The 19,990-nt window shown below is 59.6% G+C and overlaps 3 protein-coding genes across 22 annotated transcripts; 1 reads left to right on the top strand and 2 right to left on the bottom strand.

The window, feature by feature from the left end:
- Window positions 1-352: 352 nt before the first annotated feature.
- On the bottom strand, window positions 353-9,596 carry LOC103000001 (heat shock factor protein 4). 13 transcript variants are annotated; one of them, XM_007198080.2, is made up of 17 exons: window positions 9,220-9,485; window positions 8,483-8,591; window positions 8,266-8,393; window positions 8,050-8,174; window positions 7,708-7,783; window positions 7,504-7,568; window positions 6,883-6,979; window positions 6,503-6,630; window positions 6,154-6,381; window positions 5,522-5,627; window positions 5,358-5,423; window positions 5,160-5,229; window positions 3,927-4,156; window positions 1,451-1,547; window positions 1,042-1,344; window positions 586-891; window positions 353-492 (listed from the first exon to the last, which is right to left on the bottom strand). In XM_007198080.2, exons 1-17 carry the CDS (start codon window positions 9,340-9,342, stop codon window positions 485-487), a joined length of 2,265 nt encoding a protein of 754 aa, XP_007198142.1. In that variant the 5' UTR covers window positions 9,343-9,485; the 3' UTR covers window positions 353-484. The 13 variants fall into 13 exon arrangements, with proteins under 13 accessions (XP_007198142.1, XP_007198151.1, XP_007198149.1 ...); XM_007198094.2 differs by lacking the exons at window positions 353-492; window positions 586-891; window positions 1,042-1,344; window positions 1,451-1,547; window positions 3,927-4,156 and adding an exon at window positions 4,563-4,879 and having other exon boundaries at window positions 6,154-6,277; window positions 6,503-6,656; window positions 9,220-9,596; XM_007198086.2 differs by lacking the exons at window positions 353-492; window positions 586-891; window positions 1,042-1,344; window positions 1,451-1,547; window positions 3,927-4,156 and adding an exon at window positions 4,563-4,879 and having other exon boundaries at window positions 9,220-9,587.
- Window positions 9,597-9,907: 311 nt separating this feature from the next.
- Window positions 9,908-13,898, bottom strand: FBXL8 (F-box and leucine rich repeat protein 8). 3 transcript variants are annotated; one of them, XM_007198074.2, is made up of 3 exons: window positions 13,771-13,898; window positions 12,011-12,187; window positions 9,935-11,276 (listed from the first exon to the last, which is right to left on the bottom strand). In XM_007198074.2, the coding sequence occupies exons 2-3, from the start codon at window positions 12,160-12,162 to the stop codon at window positions 10,304-10,306; spliced, it is 1,125 nt and encodes a 374-aa protein (XP_007198136.2). In that variant the 5' UTR covers window positions 12,163-12,187; window positions 13,771-13,898; the 3' UTR covers window positions 9,935-10,303. The 3 variants fall into 3 exon arrangements, with proteins under 3 accessions (XP_057389770.1, XP_007198136.2, XP_057389769.1); XM_057533786.1 differs by lacking the exon at window positions 13,771-13,898 and adding an exon at window positions 13,321-13,522; XM_057533787.1 differs by lacking the exon at window positions 13,771-13,898 and having other exon boundaries at window positions 9,908-11,183; window positions 12,011-13,522.
- TRADD (TNFRSF1A associated via death domain) lies at window positions 13,857-19,909 on the top strand. 6 transcript variants are annotated; one of them, XM_007198077.2, is made up of 6 exons: window positions 13,939-13,989; window positions 15,144-15,174; window positions 16,227-16,385; window positions 17,272-17,549; window positions 17,627-17,825; window positions 17,964-18,813. In XM_007198077.2, the coding sequence occupies exons 2-6, from the start codon at window positions 15,153-15,155 to the stop codon at window positions 18,272-18,274; spliced, it is 969 nt and encodes a 322-aa protein (XP_007198139.2). In that variant the 5' UTR covers window positions 13,939-13,989; window positions 15,144-15,152; the 3' UTR covers window positions 18,275-18,813. The 6 variants fall into 6 exon arrangements, with proteins under 6 accessions (XP_007198141.2, XP_007198139.2, XP_057389774.1 ...); XM_057533789.1 differs by lacking the exon at window positions 13,939-13,989 and adding an exon at window positions 14,329-14,438 and having other exon boundaries at window positions 17,964-19,909; XM_007198079.3 differs by lacking the exon at window positions 15,144-15,174 and having other exon boundaries at window positions 13,857-13,989; window positions 17,964-18,812.
- The last annotated feature ends 81 nt before the right edge of the window (window positions 19,910-19,990 follow it).

Consider the following 19,990-nt stretch of genomic DNA (forward strand, 5'->3'; position numbering starts at 1 on the left):
ATCTCACTTCCCAAGGTGGTGAGCTCTAGCCCTGTCTAAGTGGAAAGAAGTACCCTTTTCCTGGCTCTTTGTGCCAGGCCTAGGGGCTTTCATGAGGTGGGGCTGGTGACTACACATGTCCCCAAATGGTTCACGAGGATAAAAGGGCTGTGGAGCAGGGCCCAAGGGTCTGGCCCTTGTCCCACTGGGGACCTGGGTCTGGGGTCTCCAGGGGGTACAGCTTGGGCTATTGAGGATGGAAAGGGGTTGAGGACTGGGCCGTGGGCACAGGGCTGCCCAGGTCATTGGGACTTAGAGGTACAAATCCACACTCTAGTTCCTGGGCAAAGAGTCAGAATCACAGAGTCCAAGCTGACCCTCCAGAGTTTATTCACTTTCAGTGGTACTGGGCCAGATGGAGCCTTCGTGGCATCTGACCCCAGCAGGGCAGGATCCTAGATCCCATCCTGCTAGGGCGAGGAGCGGCCTGTCAGCGTTAAGGCTTTCAGGAATCTAGAAATGACGGAAGGGGTGTGGTCAGTCAGGTGGAGCCCTCCCTCCGCCTCCCAGGCCACGCCCTCCCGCCAGGTTTGGTCGGCCTCACACCTTCAGATTCGTCCCCAGCCCCTAGGTCGGGCTCCGGCTCCAGTTCTGGCTCTGGTTCTGTCCCTGGCTCTGGTTCCGGATCCATTTGGGGTTCCAACTCCGGCTCAGCCCCTTCAGAGGTCTCAGCTTCCAGCTCTGGCTCAGTTTCCTCGAAGGTTCCGGATTGCGCTGCCTCGGAGTCCTCAGGACCCCGGGCCTCATCGCAATCTGAAGCTCTGGGCAGCCAGGGGCATGCGGTCCCTGAGCCAGCTTCCTCAGGAGTCCAGTGGCCTGGGCATGGAGGGTCGTAGCTTCGTTCTCGGTAGCCTGCGGCGGAGGTGGGAGTGTCTCAGGCTCATTTTACCCCTCTGAGGTTTCCTCTGCACACATGCGGGTCTTTGGGGAAGACCTCAACTCCGTGCTCCCACGCCACGCCCCCTCCTCTGACCTAGGCCCCGCCCCCGCGCGCGCTCTCACCCGTGCCCACGTGCTGCCAGTCCCAGGCGGGGTCGGGCGCGCGCACGGTTCGCTGGGCGCAGCTCAGCAGCTCCTGGCAGGCGGCTTCGCCCTTGCTTTGCACCAGCAGCAGCAGGCGGCGTACCCTGCGCTCGGCATCAGGCAGCGCGTCCAACGCCTCGTATTCGGGCCCGGTGAGCACGCCCCGTGCCAGCAGCGCATCCAGCAGCAGCCCCGAGTCCGACTGCAGCGTCTCTACCAGGCGTTTCCGCTCGCGGTCGATCGTCTCTGATGGCCTCTCCTGCGTGTTGCCCATGGTGAGGGCTGCATGGGAGGTGGGGGGAGACAGGGAGTGGGGGCCGGAGCTCCCCTGACCTTGACCTCTCTCCCAGGGCCCCAGTGAACACCCGTGACTGGGGTCTAAGTTCACCTCGATCTCGGCAGTCAGCGGCAGGCCAGCTCCATAGTGCAGCACAGGATCCGTCCTCCTGCCTCCCTGGCCTCTTCTGTCCCATCTCCTCAGGCTCCTCCTTCGGTCCATAAATGTTAACTGTGGCTTTCCAAGGACCCTTACCTACTCTGACAGCTCTCCTCAAGCATGTCCTCCCTCCTGAGCCCCTGCCACCTGCAGATCCTGCGATCAATTCAGACCCAGTTTATCCAAACTAACTTCTCTTTCCCAACCTGCTTCCCCAACTTAACAGGCAGAAAGACCTACAACTGATCCTGATACCCCACACCCAGCTTGCAGTCAAGTTCTTCCCAGTCTTTCCAATATTTCTGTCAATGTCACCACTTACTTAGTCTAGCCTTTCACTTCCATCCTAGACCCTGCAGAGCCCCGAATCCCCCCTCTCCCAGATCCCGAAGTGCTAAGAGCCTCCGCTGCTCCTCTCACCAGCTGGAGGAAGTCCAGACCCCTTATCCTGAGGTCCATCCTTCCAGGACAGGCCCTGCCCCTGCACCACCTCACCAATGCCACCACCATGTTGTAACCCCAAAGTGGTCTCATGGTCTCTCCTGGTTCTAATACCTGAGCAGGGATACCTGAATTCTCTTGAGTCTTAGCTCTGACCGAGATCTCCAGACATCACCTGAAGCCAAACTGTCTCCCTGCTGCCCTGGGAACGATTTACAGCCATCATCTTTAAGTACCCAGGGCCCAACTCATAAAAGCTACCAGCAAATATTGAATTTTCACTGTTTTCCTCCATAGATCCTCCCATTTTGAGAGGCTGTCTCTCCCAAACAGCAGGTGTTAGGCAGAAATTAATCTGCTTTGTTCATTTATTGACAACCAAGGACAATGGCCCATCTCCTCTTGGGTGGCCTGACCCACGCAGCAAGGCCCCTGGCATTAAGGGCAATTAGGTCAGGCCCTGGACCACTCCCTCTCTCAGCCCATCTCCCCTGGCCTTGGCTTTGTCCACAAAACACCCTCCTGGGTCTCGTCCTCCCTTTGGGGTCCCTCCTTTACCTCCTTACCTGGTTCCAGGTCTAGGATTTGGTCCTAGCCCCCATCCTGCTTCCCAGGTCTCACTACCTGGTGTCATGCTATGCCTCCCTGGTCATTTCACCCCTCCTAGCCATACTGAAGTGTCAGCCCTTCCCCCAGGCCATGAGCAGAGACCAGGACTACCCTTTACCCCTCTCTCTCTCTTCATGTCCCATCAGGGACAAATGCTACTCCTCCACTTCTCAGTGAGTTATCAGCATCTCCCTCAACCCCTCTATGGTCATCTCATCTCCTATAACAGTCTCTCTCAGTACCGCTCACTCCTATCCCATCACTCCCACAGAATAGCGACTTTGACAACTCTCTGGGGTAGGGCTTTTGTCCCCATTTTACAGATAAGGGGACAGGCTCAGCGAGATCAACTGGCAGAAGTGGAATCTGACTTGCTCCAGCCTGAACTACAAGGTCTCCTGCCAAGCAAAATGTCAGCCGTTAACTACCTGTCCCCCACACCCCCACAGCTTATCAGAGAGAATCCAGACTATCTGTTCACTTCCCACCCCCTGGACAGCCAGGCTTTCCCCCACTTCCCTCCACCACTCATTACTGGCACTTCCCAAACTTTGCAGATGCTGTTGCCTAGGCCTGGAATGCCCTTTCCTCCCTCCATGCTGTGGATCCATCCTCCAAGATTCAAATGTCCCCTCATCCACCCCAATGCCTGAGTGTCCCACAAGCAGACTGGTTCCTTCTCCTCTGTACCCCAGTGAACAACATATACCCTCACCACTAGGCTGACATCACTGCACTGTGTACTGTGGATCCTCTGCCCTCTTCTCTTGAGGTTTCCAGAGCCTGTCCCCCAAATCGAGTGCAGGAAGGGAGGGAGGACAGAACCCACTCTGCACAGGTGCAGAGAGGGAGGGGGAAGATTAGACTGGCCCCTCCTTCTCTCTCACGCCTCCCCAAGTTCTTTTCATGTTAGCCTCCTCCTTCCATTACCCCGAGTCCTGTCCTCTGTCCTGTCTGGGATGCAGAGACCCCAGCTGGTCCGGGTCCTCTCCCTGAAACTCAATGCTCAGAAGTGAATACCGAAGTTATCTCCTTCAGTGGTCACAGCCCAGATCCTTCCCGGAGCACCAGGCAGCTCCAGTTACGAGGCGTGGACGGGGTCTCTGCCGCCCTCCCCACCTCGCTCCCCGCGCGTCCGTCTGCTAGGGAGCGAAGGTGGTGGAAAACTGCGGGAGCCTTTGCGCACGTGCGAACCCTTAACTCCCCTCCACCCAGCCCCAGAGCTAGAGTCCTGCCGAGGGGCGGGGCTCACAGACCTCCTTCGGTCGCGGCTGGTTTTGGTGGGGTGCGGATTTTGCCCAAACTCAGTTTCTCTCCCCTACCGCAGCCGGGGGTCGGGGGGGCTCCCGGTCCGTGCGCTCCCGGCGGCCCCACTCACGGGTTGAGCCTCGGCGGGGCAGGAGATGACGAGGCAGAAAGGGCCGAGCGGGTTGGGGATGGAAGCAGCAGCTGCAGCGGGGGCGGGGCGGCCAGGGCTGCCGGGAACCGCGAGGGGGTGGGGAAAGGGGGCCGTTCTTCCCGGGACGCGGGGAGGCAGGCCACAGAGGTCGCGTACCGCCTGGGCTCGTACACGTAGTCGGCTTTCCCTCTTCACCCCGGGCACGCCGGCTGAGTCGGGGAGGGGACAGTTAAACCCGCGGCCCCAAGTACCCCGGCAATTCCCAGGCGTGTTACACCTATCCTCTCGTCGACCCATCTCTGCCTGTCACAGACAAGGCTCAGAGGAGACCAGCTTACCCAGGCTCACAGAACGGATGCACTGCGGTGCCGGGTGTGACGCCAAAAGCCCCCGCTTCCCGGAGGTCGCAGTGGCCACGCGCCAGCCCTGGATTCGGACCCGGAGGATGGGGCCTAAGCAGGAGAACTAGGGGCAGGCTCCCCAAGTACCTCCACCCTTCAAGGGTTCCTCGATTAAATATTAAAGCCCTAGGATCTGGACGCTGCTACGAATGCCAAGTCGCCCCCCACCCATGGCTTCTGTGCTCCATGGTCGGTAGAGAAAAGAGAACAGAAACACAGAAAAAAACGCAGTTTTATGCAGGGCTCGGTATTGGAGAGGGGCTGCCAAAGGAGGAGGGGCTTCACTCAGCCTCCAGCAGGGGCTCAGGGAAGCCGAGCTGGGCGTGCTACCGGCCAGCCCGCCCCCTCAGCCAGGCTGGTTTCAGAGTGGAGAGGGCTCTCAGGGGGAGGGGTTGGCCCCTGGGCCCAGGTAGGAGGCGCGGCTCTCAGGGGTGCTGTAAATGGTTAAAGCTCCCGGCAGGCTGAGGGCTGGGCCTCCCAAAGCGGCTTGGACATCCAGCAGGAGTGGTGCCCCCAGCATGGAGTCCTTCCCTAGGAGGAGCGGGGCTGTGCTCAGCGGGGAGAAACGGTCGCCTCCTTTCTTCAGGGAAGGAGAGCCTCACTCGCCTTGCCCTCCGGTCAGTTAGGATGAAACATCCACTCTCAACCTCCCCGCTCTCTTCCAGTGGCTCAAGCAGCTTAAGCAGTACTCTGCAGAGCAGCCTGACTCCGGGGGATTTCCCTCCAAAACACCAACTGCCCAGCCCACACAATCGTGGTAGCTCCGGCCCCTTAGGGCCACCCCCAGGTCCTGAGTCACCACAATTATTACCTGGCCCTGGAGAATTTAACCCCTTGACCGCCAGCTCAGTCTCACCCTTCTCTGGAACCAAGGGCTGCAACTGCATAAGAGAACCCCAGGAAGCAGCTGGGGAGGGGAGCTGGGGCTTTGGCTGAGGGAGAACAGCTGTGGACTAAAGGGCTTGGCTGAACAACCCTGAACCCCCTGCCCTCCCCACCCCCATCTTACCAGGGACAGCTCCATGTCTAAGTCCATGAGAGTCCACTCTCGCCCTTGGAGGCTGGTGCCCAGCACCTAGGGGGAGCTCTGGGTCAATGGTGTCCTCCCCAGGCTGCACAAACAGCTGGACCCCACCAAGCCCCATGCCCCTGCCCTACTGAAGGTGTACTCACATCTAGGGGCCCTGCAGGCTCCACACTTTCAGGGGGGGCCCGAAGCAGCATTGGAGGCAACAGACTCTCCGGGCTCCGGGCTCCTCTCTCCAGGTCCAGAGGCCCCCTGTGCACAGAAAACTGCCGTTGGCCTGCAGTGCCCAACCCCACCCCCCATTAGGTTCCCAAGGAACCTGAATACATCAGGATCTAAATCTGACAACATATAGAAAATGCTGGAAGAGGATCCCACACACACACAGAGAGGGGCACACAGAGAGTGCCTCTGCCTCCTACTTTTGGCCTGAGGTTTGGGTTGTGTCTCCTCCCTATGCAATTATCAATACCAGTGGTTCTTAAACTGTTGTGTACTTTACAATCTTTACAAACACCCCGGTGGTTGCATTTAAAATGCAGATTCCTGAGCCCTACCACTGAGATGTTTCCACTTTCCACGGGCCTCTGAAGCTGGTACTCCTTAGAGCAGCTCTGAGAAATCAGGTGACACCGTGGTGCCCAACCGACGCCCACCACCCCCCTGAGCCAGCCACCAAGGGGCAGAGAAGGCTGGGAAGTCTAGGGGCTAGTTAGTGCTGATCTAGCTGCAGAAGTGGCCCACAGGGCTTACAGTCAAAAATGGTCTCTCTGCTCACCTGTCAGGAACCTCCCTGGGGCCTCTTGGTTCAGGCTGCTGGGCACTCCTGGGCCCCTCGGGGCTGAGGCTCCCTTTCCCTTCCAGGATGGCCTGCACCACAGCCACAGGCAGTGGTGGGGGTGCTGTCACGCAGAAGTCACACTCGTTTGGGGCCAGGGCCAGCCCGGCCTCGCCTTCCCCCCCTGGGCTGGCTGGCTCTTCTTTGAGCAGTGCCAGGCCCTTCTCCCTGCACCAGAGAAAAGCTTCAGCCAGACCCTGGCACTGACCTCTCCCCCATCCCCACAGCCATCTGGGCTGCCAGGCCCTCCGCCACAGGCTCCCCAGAGGGCAGCCCCTGTCCCTCTTACCTCCTGCCACTACTGGAGGGAGAAAGCCTGGTTCCTTCAGGGGATGGAGAGTCTTCCGGAATGTCAGAGATGATGGGGCCCCTGGCCCTGTGAGGGCTGCTGAGGCCCAGGGTGGTCTCTGGGAGAGGCTGTAAGTAGAAGATGAGGCCCAGCCCTTCACCTCAAGCTACAGGGTGAGCCAGAACCCAACCAGTACCACATGGGCTAGATCTAAGGGGGAAGGTTTGAGGGAGGAGGCTGGGCCCATGCTGGGGAGCCTGGGTCTGGTGGGAGGGAAGGCTGGCCTCCATCTTCTCTTCTTTTTGGGGAATGGGGAAAGGGAACAGGCTCTCCATAAACCGAGCTGTGCTCTAAGGAAGAGAGGAGAAGCAAAAACCTACCGACTGGATAAAGTAGGGGTCCTGCAGGAGGGCACCAGGTAGGGGGCAGGCGTTGAATTTGGCTGGTGTTGGGCACCCCTCATCCAGCATCAGGGACCTGTGCAGGGTGGCCAGGGCACAGGCAGGGGGCTGGGTAGGTTCATCTCCCATGCCCCTCAGCCTGCACCACCTCCCTCCCACAGGCCCCAGCAGCCAAGTCAGCAGAGCTGAGGCCTGTTGCCAGGGCATCAGTCACATGCTGGAGGCAGAAGGGGCTCCCCCCAGAGATGGGGGCCCTTTGGGGATAGAGAGGGGAGGGAGGGAGCATGGTTTGAGACCCAGACCCTCTGCTGTTGGGATGCTTTGGGGTGAGGGGGAAGGGGATGACGGGGTGGAAATACGGGGTTAAGGTCCTGGAACTGAGGGGTCTGAGAGTGGGGGTTTGGTGGTAGGGTTGGGGGTAGAGGGGGAAAGCCCTGGAAGGGGGCCCTTGGGGGGATGGCCATTGGGTGAGGAAGACTGTAATGCAGGGGAAAAGAATGAGGATTCCAGGTGAAGGGGCTTCTGGAGGAGAAGGAGTCCTGCCTGGGTTTCTGTGAGGGTCCTGGAAGGGGTGGGGGCGTCCCTGGGTTTCTCACTCACAGCTTTCTCTTAGTTCCTGTGCTGCTGGACCCCGCCTGAAGTGGCCCAAAGAGGCACTGGATCAGCTGAAGAGAAAGCAAAGGGTTAACTCATACTTTGGACCTTGCCCCCCACCCTAATGAGGCACTCCAGGTGGCTTCCAGGACTGGGGGGGGGTACGTTCAGGAGTGAGAGAGAGAAGTGGGGTAGGGGGGAGAGGAACACCTTGCCAATGACCCGGTGCTGCTGACCGTGGCTCTGCCGCAGCGTCACCACCTCCCTCCACAAGATCTCGTTCTGCCTGGGGGAAAGGCGTGGGAGGGTGCTGAGGCATCTGAGAGTTCGCCCGGTCTCCACCCCCCACAGAATGGCAGGCCTGAACCCGCGCCCACTCGGATGATCATCCGTCCATAGACAACAGACTTCCTCAGCTCGGCCCATTGGTCTTGATGGAGGCGCCAAGGCACGAGAGAGGAAGGAGCTGCCCAGAAACGCCTGGAAGCCAGTGCCCTCTCGCCCAGACCCCCCCTTCCCCCTCCCCCTCCTCCTCCGCCCCCTCCCCCGCACTGCCTGAGCTCCCGCAGCCGCGCCTCGGTGCTCTCCTGCACTCCCCGAAAAGCCTGCACCTCGCCCAGAAGCCGGCCCAGGTCCTCAGGGCGCCAGCGGCCGTCGTCACCGCGCAGCGCAGGCACCTGCAGGTGGGAGGCACCCTCAAGTCACAGTCGCAGGAAACAGCTGTCCCACCTACACCCGGGTTTGCTGGTTCCTGCAGGCCGCCCCCACCTTACGCCGCACGCGTTCCAGTAATTGCTCTCGGCCGCGCACGAAGCTCGGGTGCTGGAACTCGACGTGGTCCCGTTCCGGCCTCAGCAGGCCACCCTGCTCGATGCTCACCACCTTCCGAAAACCGTCTAGGGAGTAGGGCGTGGGGGCGTAAATTGCCCCGTCCCCGCGCACCAAGTCACCCACGCCCGCGTCCCGCCCGGCCCTAGGGACTCACACATGTTGAGCTGCCGCACAAAGCTCGCCATATTGCTGTGCTTGAAGTACTGGGGCAGCACTTCCTTGGCGAAGCGGCTCTGGTCGCTGACGAGGAAACTGGTCCCGCTCTGTGGAGAACGCCGCCCGCCCACCCACCGTGCGGGCGGAGACCAGACGACACCGTGAGCTGTGCCCGCCCACGGCCAAGCCAGCGCTCTAGCGCGCGCATACACACTCGCACTCACTCTGGGGACTGAGACTGCCATTCGTGGGGACGTGGGACGAGGCCAGGCCAGAACCAGCTCTGGCCTAGCCTGGGGCGACCACAATCTCCATCCCAGCCCACCCAGACTCCGTACTCGGTTCTCTGAAAGGAGGAGCAGAGGCCAAACCTGGGTTCCAGCCCCGGACGGCTCCCAGACCCGCGATGTGACTCTGAACTAGAACCAGGCCCAGCCCTTCCCTTCTCCTGGCCTCTGTGTTCCAACCTGTCTGACGGGCAGGGTGGGAACTAAATGACCTGGAAGATCCTTCGGGTTCTAGGTCTCCTCCAGAAGGCTCCTACCCTTTCCTCTGCCCAGAGGAAGTCGCCTCACCTCCATCTCGAATACCCCCTCCAAGCCGTCGCATACCCTGGACGGCTGAATCAAGGGACCCTCAGCCCCGTCCCAGGCAGGGATTGGGTGAGCGTGGACGTTCACTGACGTGGAGGAATCCCGGGGACCACTGAGGAAGTCGAAAGGCCCCAGCCCTCACCGGGCTCCAGCGGATCAGGTGGTCGGTGCCCGGGTCGCCCACCAGCGCCCATAGCTTGCCAAGGAAGGCTGGCACGGGGCTAGGGCCCGGCTCCGTGGGCAGCGCGGCTGGCGCTTCCTGCATGGCGCAGTCCCGGCCCCGTTTAGCGCTTGGGCCCGGCCGCCGCGGGCTTGTCAAAGCCGCGGAAAGTGCTGCGTTTGCCGCCCGCTCCGCCCTACTCCGCCTCCCGGCGCCGGGTCAGGTGGGGGCCACGTGCGAACCAGCGGGGCGGGGCTCTGACCGCGGCCTCAGCACTGGCAGACAGAAAGGGCAGTATGTGCGTGGGGGCGGGGGGCGGTAGGGCGGTAGACCTGCGTTCGAGTCCCACCCCTCTCTCAGGCCCGCTGTTTCCTCCTTTGTTCTTCGGGAGAATCGAGCGTACACAGCGTGGTGTGGGCTGGGAAAGTCCTATAAGGCGATGGCGTGGGCATAGTGAAGCCTCGGGTAGAGGGGCAGATAGGAGCGAGCTTGAGAGCGGGAGGGTGGGGGAAGGAGAAGCTGGCCCCCTCCCGCCGAACCCTGGGGCGTTGTCATTCCGAAGATGCGAGTGCCCCGACACTGACCCCCGCAGCCGTACCAGTGGAAGTAAACCTTGAGGTCTCGAGCTCTCCCACCCCTGCCCGGACCCCTCCTCCGGCCTCTGCTGGTTCTCCTCCCTCACCCTTCAGAGCGGACCCGGCCTTTCACAGGACGTAGAGATACTGCTTGATTTATTTCACACTCAACCCTGAGGCATGCTTTGAGCCAGTGCCCTCCCTCCTCCCACGCCGGGGCCGCCGAGCAACGTTTGCAGAGGACTGGGGTTGGAGGAGGGTGATCCCCGTATGGCGGGGACAGTGGGTGTCTGCAGATGTTGACAGCAACGAGTGGACTCAGGTTGCTCCGCGCTGGTACCGACGCCATCCCACAGCCCCCAATTCTCGAGAGGGACAAGAGGCAACAGAGTCCTAAAGGAGAGGACTAGCAGCTGACGCGCCCCGGGGCAAACCCACGCAGCATCTCAGGGGTCACACGTCCGCAGGGAGGGGAAAGAGGGTTTGTCGCCTCACGTCACAAGCGTGGGCCGCCAGGGATGTGGCTCCCGCGTTAGCTTGAGCGTGTAGCTGCGCAGGCGCGGGCAGTGCGTGCGGAAGGCGTGCAGCACGGAGGGTCGCACCACGCAGAAGCAGTGCACTTCGCGCAGGCCCGCGCAGCGCTCTGCCAGCTCTTCCAGCGCGGCGTTCAGCTCGGCAGAGGCGGCAGCGCGCACTTCGAGCGCGCTCAAGGTTGCGGCGTAGTGGCGCGCTGCGAAGCGCACCGGGCCTACGGTGTCCCCAGAGAGGCTGAGGCGCAGCGCAGCCACGGGCACAGCAGGCTGCAGGACGCGCGTCACGCTCTCGGCAGGCAGAGCCGGCTCCAGCTCCAGCTCTACGGCCAGTCCAGGGTGGCGGCGGCTCAGCTCGGCCCAGGCTTCGTTAGGCAGGGGCGGCGCGCGTGCGTCTTCGGGACATGCGCACCGCAGGGCCAGGAGCTCAAAAGGTGCGCGGTCTGGCGCCGCCAGTGCCTCCAGCGCGGTGCGCGACAGGCTGGCCAGGTGCAGGCCGAGGGCGCGTAGGCAGGGGCAGGCCTCTAGTAACTCCAGCACGGAGCCTGGCCCCACGCTGCCCACCAGCGTACTGTTATCCAGGAAAAGGCTGCAGAGCTCCGGGCAGCCGTGTGCCACCTGCAGCACCAGAGCGTCGTCCAGTGTGAAGGGCAAGCGCCTCAGGTCGAGGTGGCGCAGTGCGCGGGCAGCCCTACAGAGGGCGTGCACGGCGTCCAGGACGTCGCGGCCCGAGTCGAAGAGCCGCTTTTCTCCGCGGCACTCCAGGCACAGGCCTCGCAGCTCGGGGTTACGGCCAGCCAGTGCGGTCAGCAACTCTATGGCCGCCAGGCGGCTCGGCTCCCTGGACGGCACAAATTCCAGACGTAGATTCTGAACGTGGTCCAGGCAAGCGGACAGATACTGCGGCTGCATGCCTTCTAGCTCACAGTCGCAACTTGGGGGTAGAATGGTGGAGAAAAGGCTTCAGCCGGCCGAGTCCCCGCGACCTGGAGAGAGGCCTCTAACCCACCCCTCAGCCTGGGTTCCAGCTACCATCCCCACTTCCTGCCCCCTCCCCACACACCTCCCTGTCCCGACCATGCCTGGTCGCTCCAAGGTGATGCTAGAAGGGAACTCCCATCCTATCCCTTTAGAAGACTTCAGATGCATCTGCCGCTGGTTGAAACCTTGCCACGGCGAGCCAATGACATTTTAAGAACAGGGCTTTCTCAGCGGTCTTTAAGGAGGCGGGGCGTGACCTCTGGATTGCCAGGTTCACATTTGCCTCTGCTACTTCTCAGATGAGTAAGAAGTGATTAAATGTCTCTGCCTCAATTTTCTATCTGTGCAACGGAGATAATAATACCACCTATCTACCACATAAAGTTTTAGTGAGGATTAAATAAATTAATATGTGTAAGGCACTTAGAACAATGGTTGGTACACAGTGGGCGGCCAATAAATGTTAGAAATGATTACACTTTTTTGGGGGGGGCTCGTGCGTGTGGAATCTTAGTTCCCTGACCAGGGATCGAACTCACGCCCCCTGAATTGGAAGTGCCCAGTCTTAACCACTGGACCGCTGGAAGTCCTGATTACGCTTCTTAATATGGGGAGAGTCACTGTATCTCCCCAACCCCTGACTCCACCGAGCCAGGGAGAAGGCGGGAGCGGGAGGAGCCTGCTCACCTGATGTTCGTGTTGTGCCACACAGTGCTGCAGGTGGCAGCGGCAGCCCAAGCTCTGCAAACCCTCGCAGCAGCGGCGCGGTCCCGCAGGGGCAGGTGACGGAAAATGAGTGCCAGCACCTCCTCCGGCAGTTGTTCTCCAGGTTCCGCCATGGCCGGGCGCGGGGTGGGGGTTCCGCTGCAGGAAGGCCAAAGTGTTGAGGGAAGCACCTGGAGCCTACGTGTAGAAATGCTTGTAGCCCAGGAGCTGCTATGTAATTTGCAGAGCCCAGTGCAAAATGAAAATGTGGGTCTCTTTGCTCAAAACATTATTAAGGGTTTCAAGACAGCGACAGCAGAGCATTTAACCAAGTTATTAAACCAAGCCTGGGGCCCTGTGCAGTGCACAGGTCACAGACCCATGAAATCTGCCCTGGATGCCGAGGATCTCTGATTCTCCTTTAAACTACGTTCTCACTTGTTGAGCAAATCCACGTTTTATGCTATATTAGAAGGAACTCAACCACGACCAGTGCACCACGTTGATAAAGCCGAATACCGGATTTGGGATGATGCTATGGGATCTTTCTTCTAGTTACCAAAGTTTTCTCTGAGCAAGTTGGAAGGCGGATGCACAGGCTCTGACTCCAGACAACCACGTCCTCCCCCCAGCTCAGAGGGCCCCACTTGCCTCCCCCTGCCTCCCTCTACTACACGCTTACAGCCTCCAGATGGCCCAGACTAGTCTCACAGGGGTCACTGAACTGCTTCCCTTCCAATTTCGACCCTGAGTACTAGGGAAGGACTAAGCCCAAGCACCGAGGACCATTGAAATGAGGCATTCTCAAAGGATGCGGGGCATCAGAATCACTTGGACACTTGTTCACACTACAGATTCCACGGCCCCACCTACTAAGTTAGGCTCTCCGAAAAGAGTAGGGCCCAGGAATCTGAATTTCAACAAGCTCCTGTGGATTCTACAGGCCCCAAGTTGAGAAACCCGGTCCTAGCCCCGCCAGTCACTAGAGAGTAAAGATAGGGTTAATAGGGCGGGATCATTAGGGAAAACTTTTAATTGGCAGAGACCATAAGCCAATCAGAAAGCAGGGACGCGGGTGGGGCGCAACCGAATCCGCCCAGAGAAGGGAGGCTCTTTCCTCCACCTCGCAGGGGGAGGTGTCCTGAGTGCTTCCAAGAAAAGGCCGGCGGGGCGGAGAAAGTCTTGGGTTTCTGGGGCCTGAGGAACCCTGGGTTCAAGTTCCGATCCTGAACCCCGAGCAGCCCAGGCTCCCGTTGGGCGGCTTAGGTTCAGCTGGAATTCGGCAGACCCACCTCAGAGCGCGGTCTTTGTTGGAAAGTGTGCGTCCTCTTTGAAGTTGCCAATTTTAGTTTAAGGTGCTTAAAGGTTTTCGTACCCAACGTTTCACGCCACTGGCTAGTTTTCTATTTTCTAGGCTAACGGTCCCTGCTGGAATTTGCGCCTCGCGTATCCTGGGGCTTCTGATACCCTCCGCCAGGCCTGAACTTGGGACCCACCGGCACCCCGTTCAGAGTGTCAGGGAGTATCAGAGATCAGAGATCTTCGAGCTCTACCATACAGAAGGCACCAAAAACGTCTGGTCCTCAGGGGGCGCCTCCTTGTTGATCCATCCGTTGCCCGCTGGAGGAAGAGGAGCAGCTCTCACCCTGGGGCCCTCCGGCCTCGTAAGAACCACAAGTCCTCGAAGTCCCTTGCCGCGGGCGGTTCTTCCTGCCGTCTAACCTCAGGCGCCAGTTTCTTACCTGCTCAGCGGACCAAGTGGGTTTTGCCCAGAGACTGGGGACTGGCGGCGGAGGACAGTGGTGGGAAGGAACCGCGGGGAGCCCGAGGGGCGGGACGCCGGGACAGATGGGGCGGCTCGGACTGGGGCACCGCCCCTGCGCTCCGCGCACACCCGGAAGCAGCGCGAATCCAGTGGAGCCGGGCGGGCGTGGGAATCCAGGACGGGCGGAGGCGGTCAGGTTAGTGCAGAGAGTGGGTGGGCTTCCCGGTGCCGGCAGGAGCCGAGGTGGATCCTGGCTCAGAAGCATGGGTGCGGAGCGGTTGTCATCCGCGGCTGCTCGGGTCAGGTGGTGGTGGTGGCCTATTGGGCTGTTTCCGTGGGAGGCGGGAGAGAGGGTACGGACCTTGGTCCCCAAAAGTTCCTTGTCCCAGTTAGGGGATTTCAAGGGGCGGCAGGGCCCTGTGGGTGAGAGGAGGGGGTGGGGCTGTTTCTGAACAGATATTTGAGCAGAAACCCTTTGCTCTCCCCAGCCAGTAGCAAGAGCAGAACTCCAGAACGAGGGAGGCCGGGGAGCTCCTGTCGAGAGCTCGGGAGCGGCCCAGCTGAGTAGGATGCTGGGACTATCAGCCTGTCAGTCCTTGAGGGGCCACGCCCGCCAGCAGGCCGTCACCGTCCACCCTGCCAGAGGTGGGGCTACCCGGGGACTGTTAGGCCGTGTTAATAGAACGCTGCACCGTCTGGCTCCCGGTCGTAGGGGCATATTTTCTTGAGTCGGTACCCAGCTAAGAGTTCTCAGCTCAGCTAAGAGTTCCTAGGACCCAGCCCGGCCCCGCCCGCAGAGAGGCGGACTCCGGGTGGGTGGGGCGCGGGGCTTCCCGAGGAGGGGCTTCTTTGGAAGGACACGTAGAAAGGAGTTCCCAAGGGCGCGAAGCAAGCCAAGGGCCCCGGCCGCTTCTCAAACGTTATCTGGCCTTCTCGACCTCTAGCCCGGCAGGCCTGTTTGACTTCTCCCATTTGTCCAGTCGTAGTGAGTGTGAGGGAGCTTCCCCCCTCCTCCAGGTTTTCAATGTCCCTCAGGTAGGCCTGCTGGGGAGACCACGGCCCGGTCCCACCCCTACTTACCTACCCCTTGGGGCGGGACTGCATCTATGCGGTTTACATAAAGTAGAATATTGCTAAATACAGTGAAAATAAAAATCACCCCAAGTCTCCCCCTTCCCCAACAGAGGTAAACAATGGTAACTTCCTGTTAATTTCCAGACTATGGTTTTGGGTAAACACACAAGTATTAATATGTTTTCTACCAAAAGATTATGGGGGGGTGTTGCTCAAAAGGTACGTCCCTGTGCTCAGACGCAGGGTAGGGTTATCAAGTATCATTTTTCTTGCCAGGTCTGGGTGATGCTGGAGCACCCCTGCCCAGGTACTGTCCCAGCTTTGGCTCTCACGTTAGGGTCTGGGGGCAGATCTGAAACACAGAATAAACAGAAATGATTTAGCTCACATAATGGAAAAGTCCAAGATGGGACATAGTGTGATTAGGAGTGCACTTCTTCATCTCTTGGCTCTGTAGCCTCCTGTGCCAGTTTCATTCTCAGTCAGGCTCTTCCCAAGCAGCGGCAGAGGAGAACTACCCTTGCTTCTAGCTCAGCTTCAAGATAGGAAGGGAAACTTATGCCTCTTTCCTATTGGTCCAGCCAAATTTGCAGGTTGATTCTGATTGGTCCAACTTGAATCCTATGCCCAACTCTGAACAAATCATTTCAGGAAGGCGAATGGAATATGCAGATTGGCTAGGCCTGTTTCACTTGCCCAGGCCTGGAGCTAGGGAGTGGAGTTAGCCCTTACAACAGGCATGTGGATTGAGAAAAGGGAAGAGGGAAGGTCCCAGAGGTCAGTCAGGATTGCGGGAGGGAATCTGGGCAGGCGCAAACTACAGGTGTCCTTTGAAGTGAAGCCTGGAGATATAGTAGGAATTCAGGTCAGAAAACCAAAGTGGGGGCTGTGGTCCCACAGGGATCCTGGGGGCTCAAATTTAAGCTGAGGGCATACTGTACCAGCACATGGGCCTGGTTGTGCTGTGGGGCATGGGCACCATCCAGGATGAGGATGTCTCCAGTCAGCTTTGAAAAGAGAGACACCCTGGCCTGAGGAGGGAGCAGAACTTCTTTGCTTCTACTGCAACACTGTCCCTCTCCTCTTCCATCCCTGTGACCCTGGGCTCTTTCTCTGAGAAGACAGTGGAGAGACAGTCCTCACTGAAAACCTTGGCTGGGCTGGGCTGGTTTGGGCTGGGCTGTGCAGAGCCAGAAGCACAAGGGGCTGCCTGTGGGATGATGAACTTACCCTCATAAGTATGCCAGCTGGGTGGGGACGGCTGGATGTCAGCTGAGGGGACAGCTTAGCCACGTGGGACTGGACAGTTGTCTCCAGAGCTGGGTTGGGGGTGATCTGAATGCCTATCTCTGTCCCCAGGAGGCAAGATGGCGGCTGGGCCAAATGAGCTTGAGGAGTGGGTGGGCAGTGCCTACCTATTTGTGGAGTCCTCGCTGGACAAGGTGGTCTTGTCGGATGCCTACGCTCACCCGCAGCAGAAAGTGGCGGTGTACAGGGCTCTCCGGACTGCCCTGGCAGGTGCGTGAGTGGGCGGGCACTTGGAGAGGAAAGGCTGGCCTGGGGCCTTTTGTGGGCGGGGCCAGGGACTGAGACCTCACCTCTTCAACTCTGTGGGCCTGTGCTTAACCAGCACTTTAAGGAAAAGATTCGTTGGGGAAGGGAGGAGGAAGACACCTGGTTGCGTAGGGTCTGTCTTCTCTGTGTATGCATGTGTGCCCTTGGGTGTAGACTTGTGTCTCTGTGTCTCTGTATGATCTACCTATGTGTGCACTAACGTCCCCCTGCTCCATGCCCCCCACTCCCCGGATCAGCCCGCTCACTGCTGTCTACTAATCGCGCCTCTCTCTTCTTTTCCTCTCTCACTGCAGCACTCCTTGCCCAAGACCCCCTCCCCAGTACCTACCTTTCAGGTCCCTTTTTCCTATCTCAGGGCAGAGGCCACAGGAGGTTGAAGCCGATTGGGAGATCTGGCTCCGGCCTCAGAGCGGCGAGAGCCCCTCTCCTTCCAGGGCGGGGGGAGCCACACTAGGAGGCCGAAAACCTGAGATCTCCCGCCCCCTGCCCCGCCAGCCACCTACCCAGAGGGCTTGGCTGCCCAGGGCAAACGCCCCTTTCTACCCTGCAAAGTCTTTTCCACGTCCTTTTTGCCCAATCTCATTTGGGGCTTCAGGGTTGGGGATAGCGTAGCACACACTCCGTCCTAGGGTGCTCCCTGTGATAGGTCCTGGCCTTTATTCTGGGTTGTTGCTGTTTACATCCCAATTTTGCTTCCCAGCTGGGAGCTCTGGCGAATAGCCGCGCCCCTAGGTCTGGGGATGGGGAGGGCGTCTTACCTCGGGCTTCATCCCTCCTCCGGCCTCTTGGAGAATGGCCCCGCATGCCACCTGACTGCCCGCTTCCGCAGAGAGTGGCGGGAGCCCCGACGTGCTGCAGATGCTCAAGATCCACCGCAGCGATCCGCAGCTGATCGTGCAGTTGCGTTTCAGCGGGCGCCAGGCCTGCGGCCGCTTCCTCCGCACCTACCGCGAGGGGGCGCTGCGCGCCGCGCTGCAAGGGTGCTTGGCGGCGGAGCTGACCCTGCACTCCATGCCGCTGCAACTGGAGTTGCGCGCCGGCGCGGAGCAGCTAGATGCCTTGCTGACCGACGAGGAGCGCTGTTTGAATTGCATCTTCGCCCAGAAGGTGCGGCCGGGCTGGGGCCAGGGTGGGGTGGGGATTCGCGGCTAAGACCCCCACCGACGCCGCACTCCCCTCCCTAGCCCGACCGGCTCCGGGATGAGGAACTAACAGAGTTGGAGGATGCGCTCAGGAATCTGACGTGCGGTTCGGGGGGCCAAGGGGGCGACGTTGAGGGCGCTCCGGCCCCCTCGCAGTCTCTGGCACCCTCTCCGTCGGAGGAGAAGCCACCGCCGCCGCCGCCGTCTGGCCAGACTTTTCTGTTCCAGGGTCAGCCCGTAGGTGAGACTCCCGGAGAGAAGCAGAGGCAGGATCCTCGGGAGGATGGAGTTTGGGGAGGGGCGAGGTCTGCGCGGGATAGTCGCGGGGCGGAAATGGAAGGGTGTCCCGAGCTCACTCCGCTTCCCACTCCCCCTGCAGTGAACCGGCCGCTGAGCCTGCAGGACCAACAGACGTTCGCGCGCTCAGTGGGCCTCAAGTGGCGCAAGGTGGGGCGCTCCTTGCAGCGCGGCTGTCGTGCATTGAGGGACCCGGCGCTTGACTCACTGGCCTATGAATACGAGCGTGAAGGGCTGTATGAGCAGGCCTTCCAGCTGCTGCGGCGCTTCGTGCAGGCCGAGGGCCGCCGCGCCACGCTGCAGCGCCTGGTGGAGGCGCTCGAGGAGAACGAGCTCACCAGCCTGGCAGAGGACTTGCTGGGCCTCACGAATCCCCATGGCGGCCTGGCCTAGCCTGGGTACCAGAGAAAGGGGCGGTCGGCCAGTTGCCCAGCCAGGGTTTGGAGCACCTGGATGACTGTAGGGTCCCTTCTGCTGCTACTGCTGACCTCCTGTCCACCCACGGGACTCTGAGGCCACACTGAAAACCAGAGATGACTGCCCTCTCCAGGAGTCGGACAAGCACCCACAATGTCTGCTGGGGTGCCACTGGGGGTTCTGTTCTAGATACTAGGATAGAGAGAGCGTATGGGGGACCTGCTGCAAGAGGTCTGCCTCACCTTTTCCCACCGCAGAAGAGGGGCTTTCAGCCAGACCTTACCTCTTCATTCATAGAACAATTTATTACTATTCATTAATTCAATATAATTCATTAAGCACCTGCTGTAACCTAGGCATCATCCTGGGTGCTGCAAATACTGTGGTGAACAAAACACATGAATCCTGCCTGTCCCCAGTTCACACTCAGTCTGGGACTCTGAATATTAAGAAACAGTAATAAAATACTACCAGTTTTTTGATGTGAAAAATACAAGGAGTTCTGGGAGCAACTGAGCAGGGGCCTAACCCAGGTTAGGGGTTAGGCTTCCTGGGAGAGAAATGAGTGTGAATGTTGTGGGCGGTGGAATGAGAGAGGGCAATATTCTGGGCATGGTCAGCCTCAGGTGAGGTCTTGAGGAAGGTGAGAGGAAGGGATTTAGAACAGAAGGTTTACAGTGGCTGGATCTAGGGGTGGGTGGATTTGCAGAGACCCATTGTTGAGTGGGGGAGGCAGATAGCATGGGGTCAGGTAAACCAGTTTACAGAGTTTGGATTTTATCTGGAGGCTAGTGAGAGGCCTTTAAAGGGTTTTGGCAGTTAAGGCTGGGAGGCTGGTGAGGATGCAGAGAGAGAGAAAAGACAGTGCCCCAGGCTGGGGCAGTTAGCAGCAGAGATGGAGGGAAGGGATGAACATTGAGAGCTGTTTAGGACAAAGGACAACAGGCCTGGTGACACTGAATGAGGAAGGTTGGAGAGGACTCCAGAGTTTCTGCCTTTGCCAGTTGGATGGAAGGTGGAGCTGCCTGCTGAGATAGGGGCCCTGGGGGAGGTGAAGTGCTTGCTCTGTTTGGCACAAGTTGGGCATGATGTTCCTATAGAACATCCAGGGAGAGAGTCCAAGGATAGCTGGATCTATAGTTTTGAGTTCAGGAGAGTGTCGGGCCTAGGATTCAGAAATGTACAGGTGGGAGTGGGTGGGGTGGCCCAGGGGGAGGTCCTGAAGGTCACCAACCAGAAAAAAGAGCAACCCAAAGAGGAAGGAGGAAAACCAGATTTGGAAGCCAGGGGAATACCCACCTGCTGTGATGGAGGCTGCAAATCTGTCAAAGCTGCGGACTGTCCACTGGAGTCAGGGAAAAGGTTACTAGGTGGGGGCTGTTTCTGGGACATGGTGTGGACAGCCTGAAACCAGACCACAGGAGGGATGGGAGGTGAGGTAGCAGAGACAGCCGGACTAGAGGACTCCTGAGAAGTCTGTGACCGGGAGAGTGAGGCTCAGGTTGGAAGGTTTATTTTGTAAGGGAGAATATTGGTGGGAAGAAGTCAGAAGGCACAGTCATAGCCACTGGAAAGAGGATGGCACTGGGTAGCAGTGCTGGTTCTCACAGTCTGCCCTCAGAAACTCTGGGGTGGGGTGGGGCGGGGCGGGGCGGAGTGGGTGTTGTCTACTCCAGGCCCCACTGCATGGCT

This window comes from Balaenoptera acutorostrata, chromosome 19 (assembly GCF_949987535.1).
Source record: "Balaenoptera acutorostrata chromosome 19, mBalAcu1.1, whole genome shotgun sequence".
In the NCBI taxonomy this organism is placed as follows: Eukaryota; Metazoa; Chordata; class Mammalia; order Artiodactyla; family Balaenopteridae; genus Balaenoptera; species Balaenoptera acutorostrata.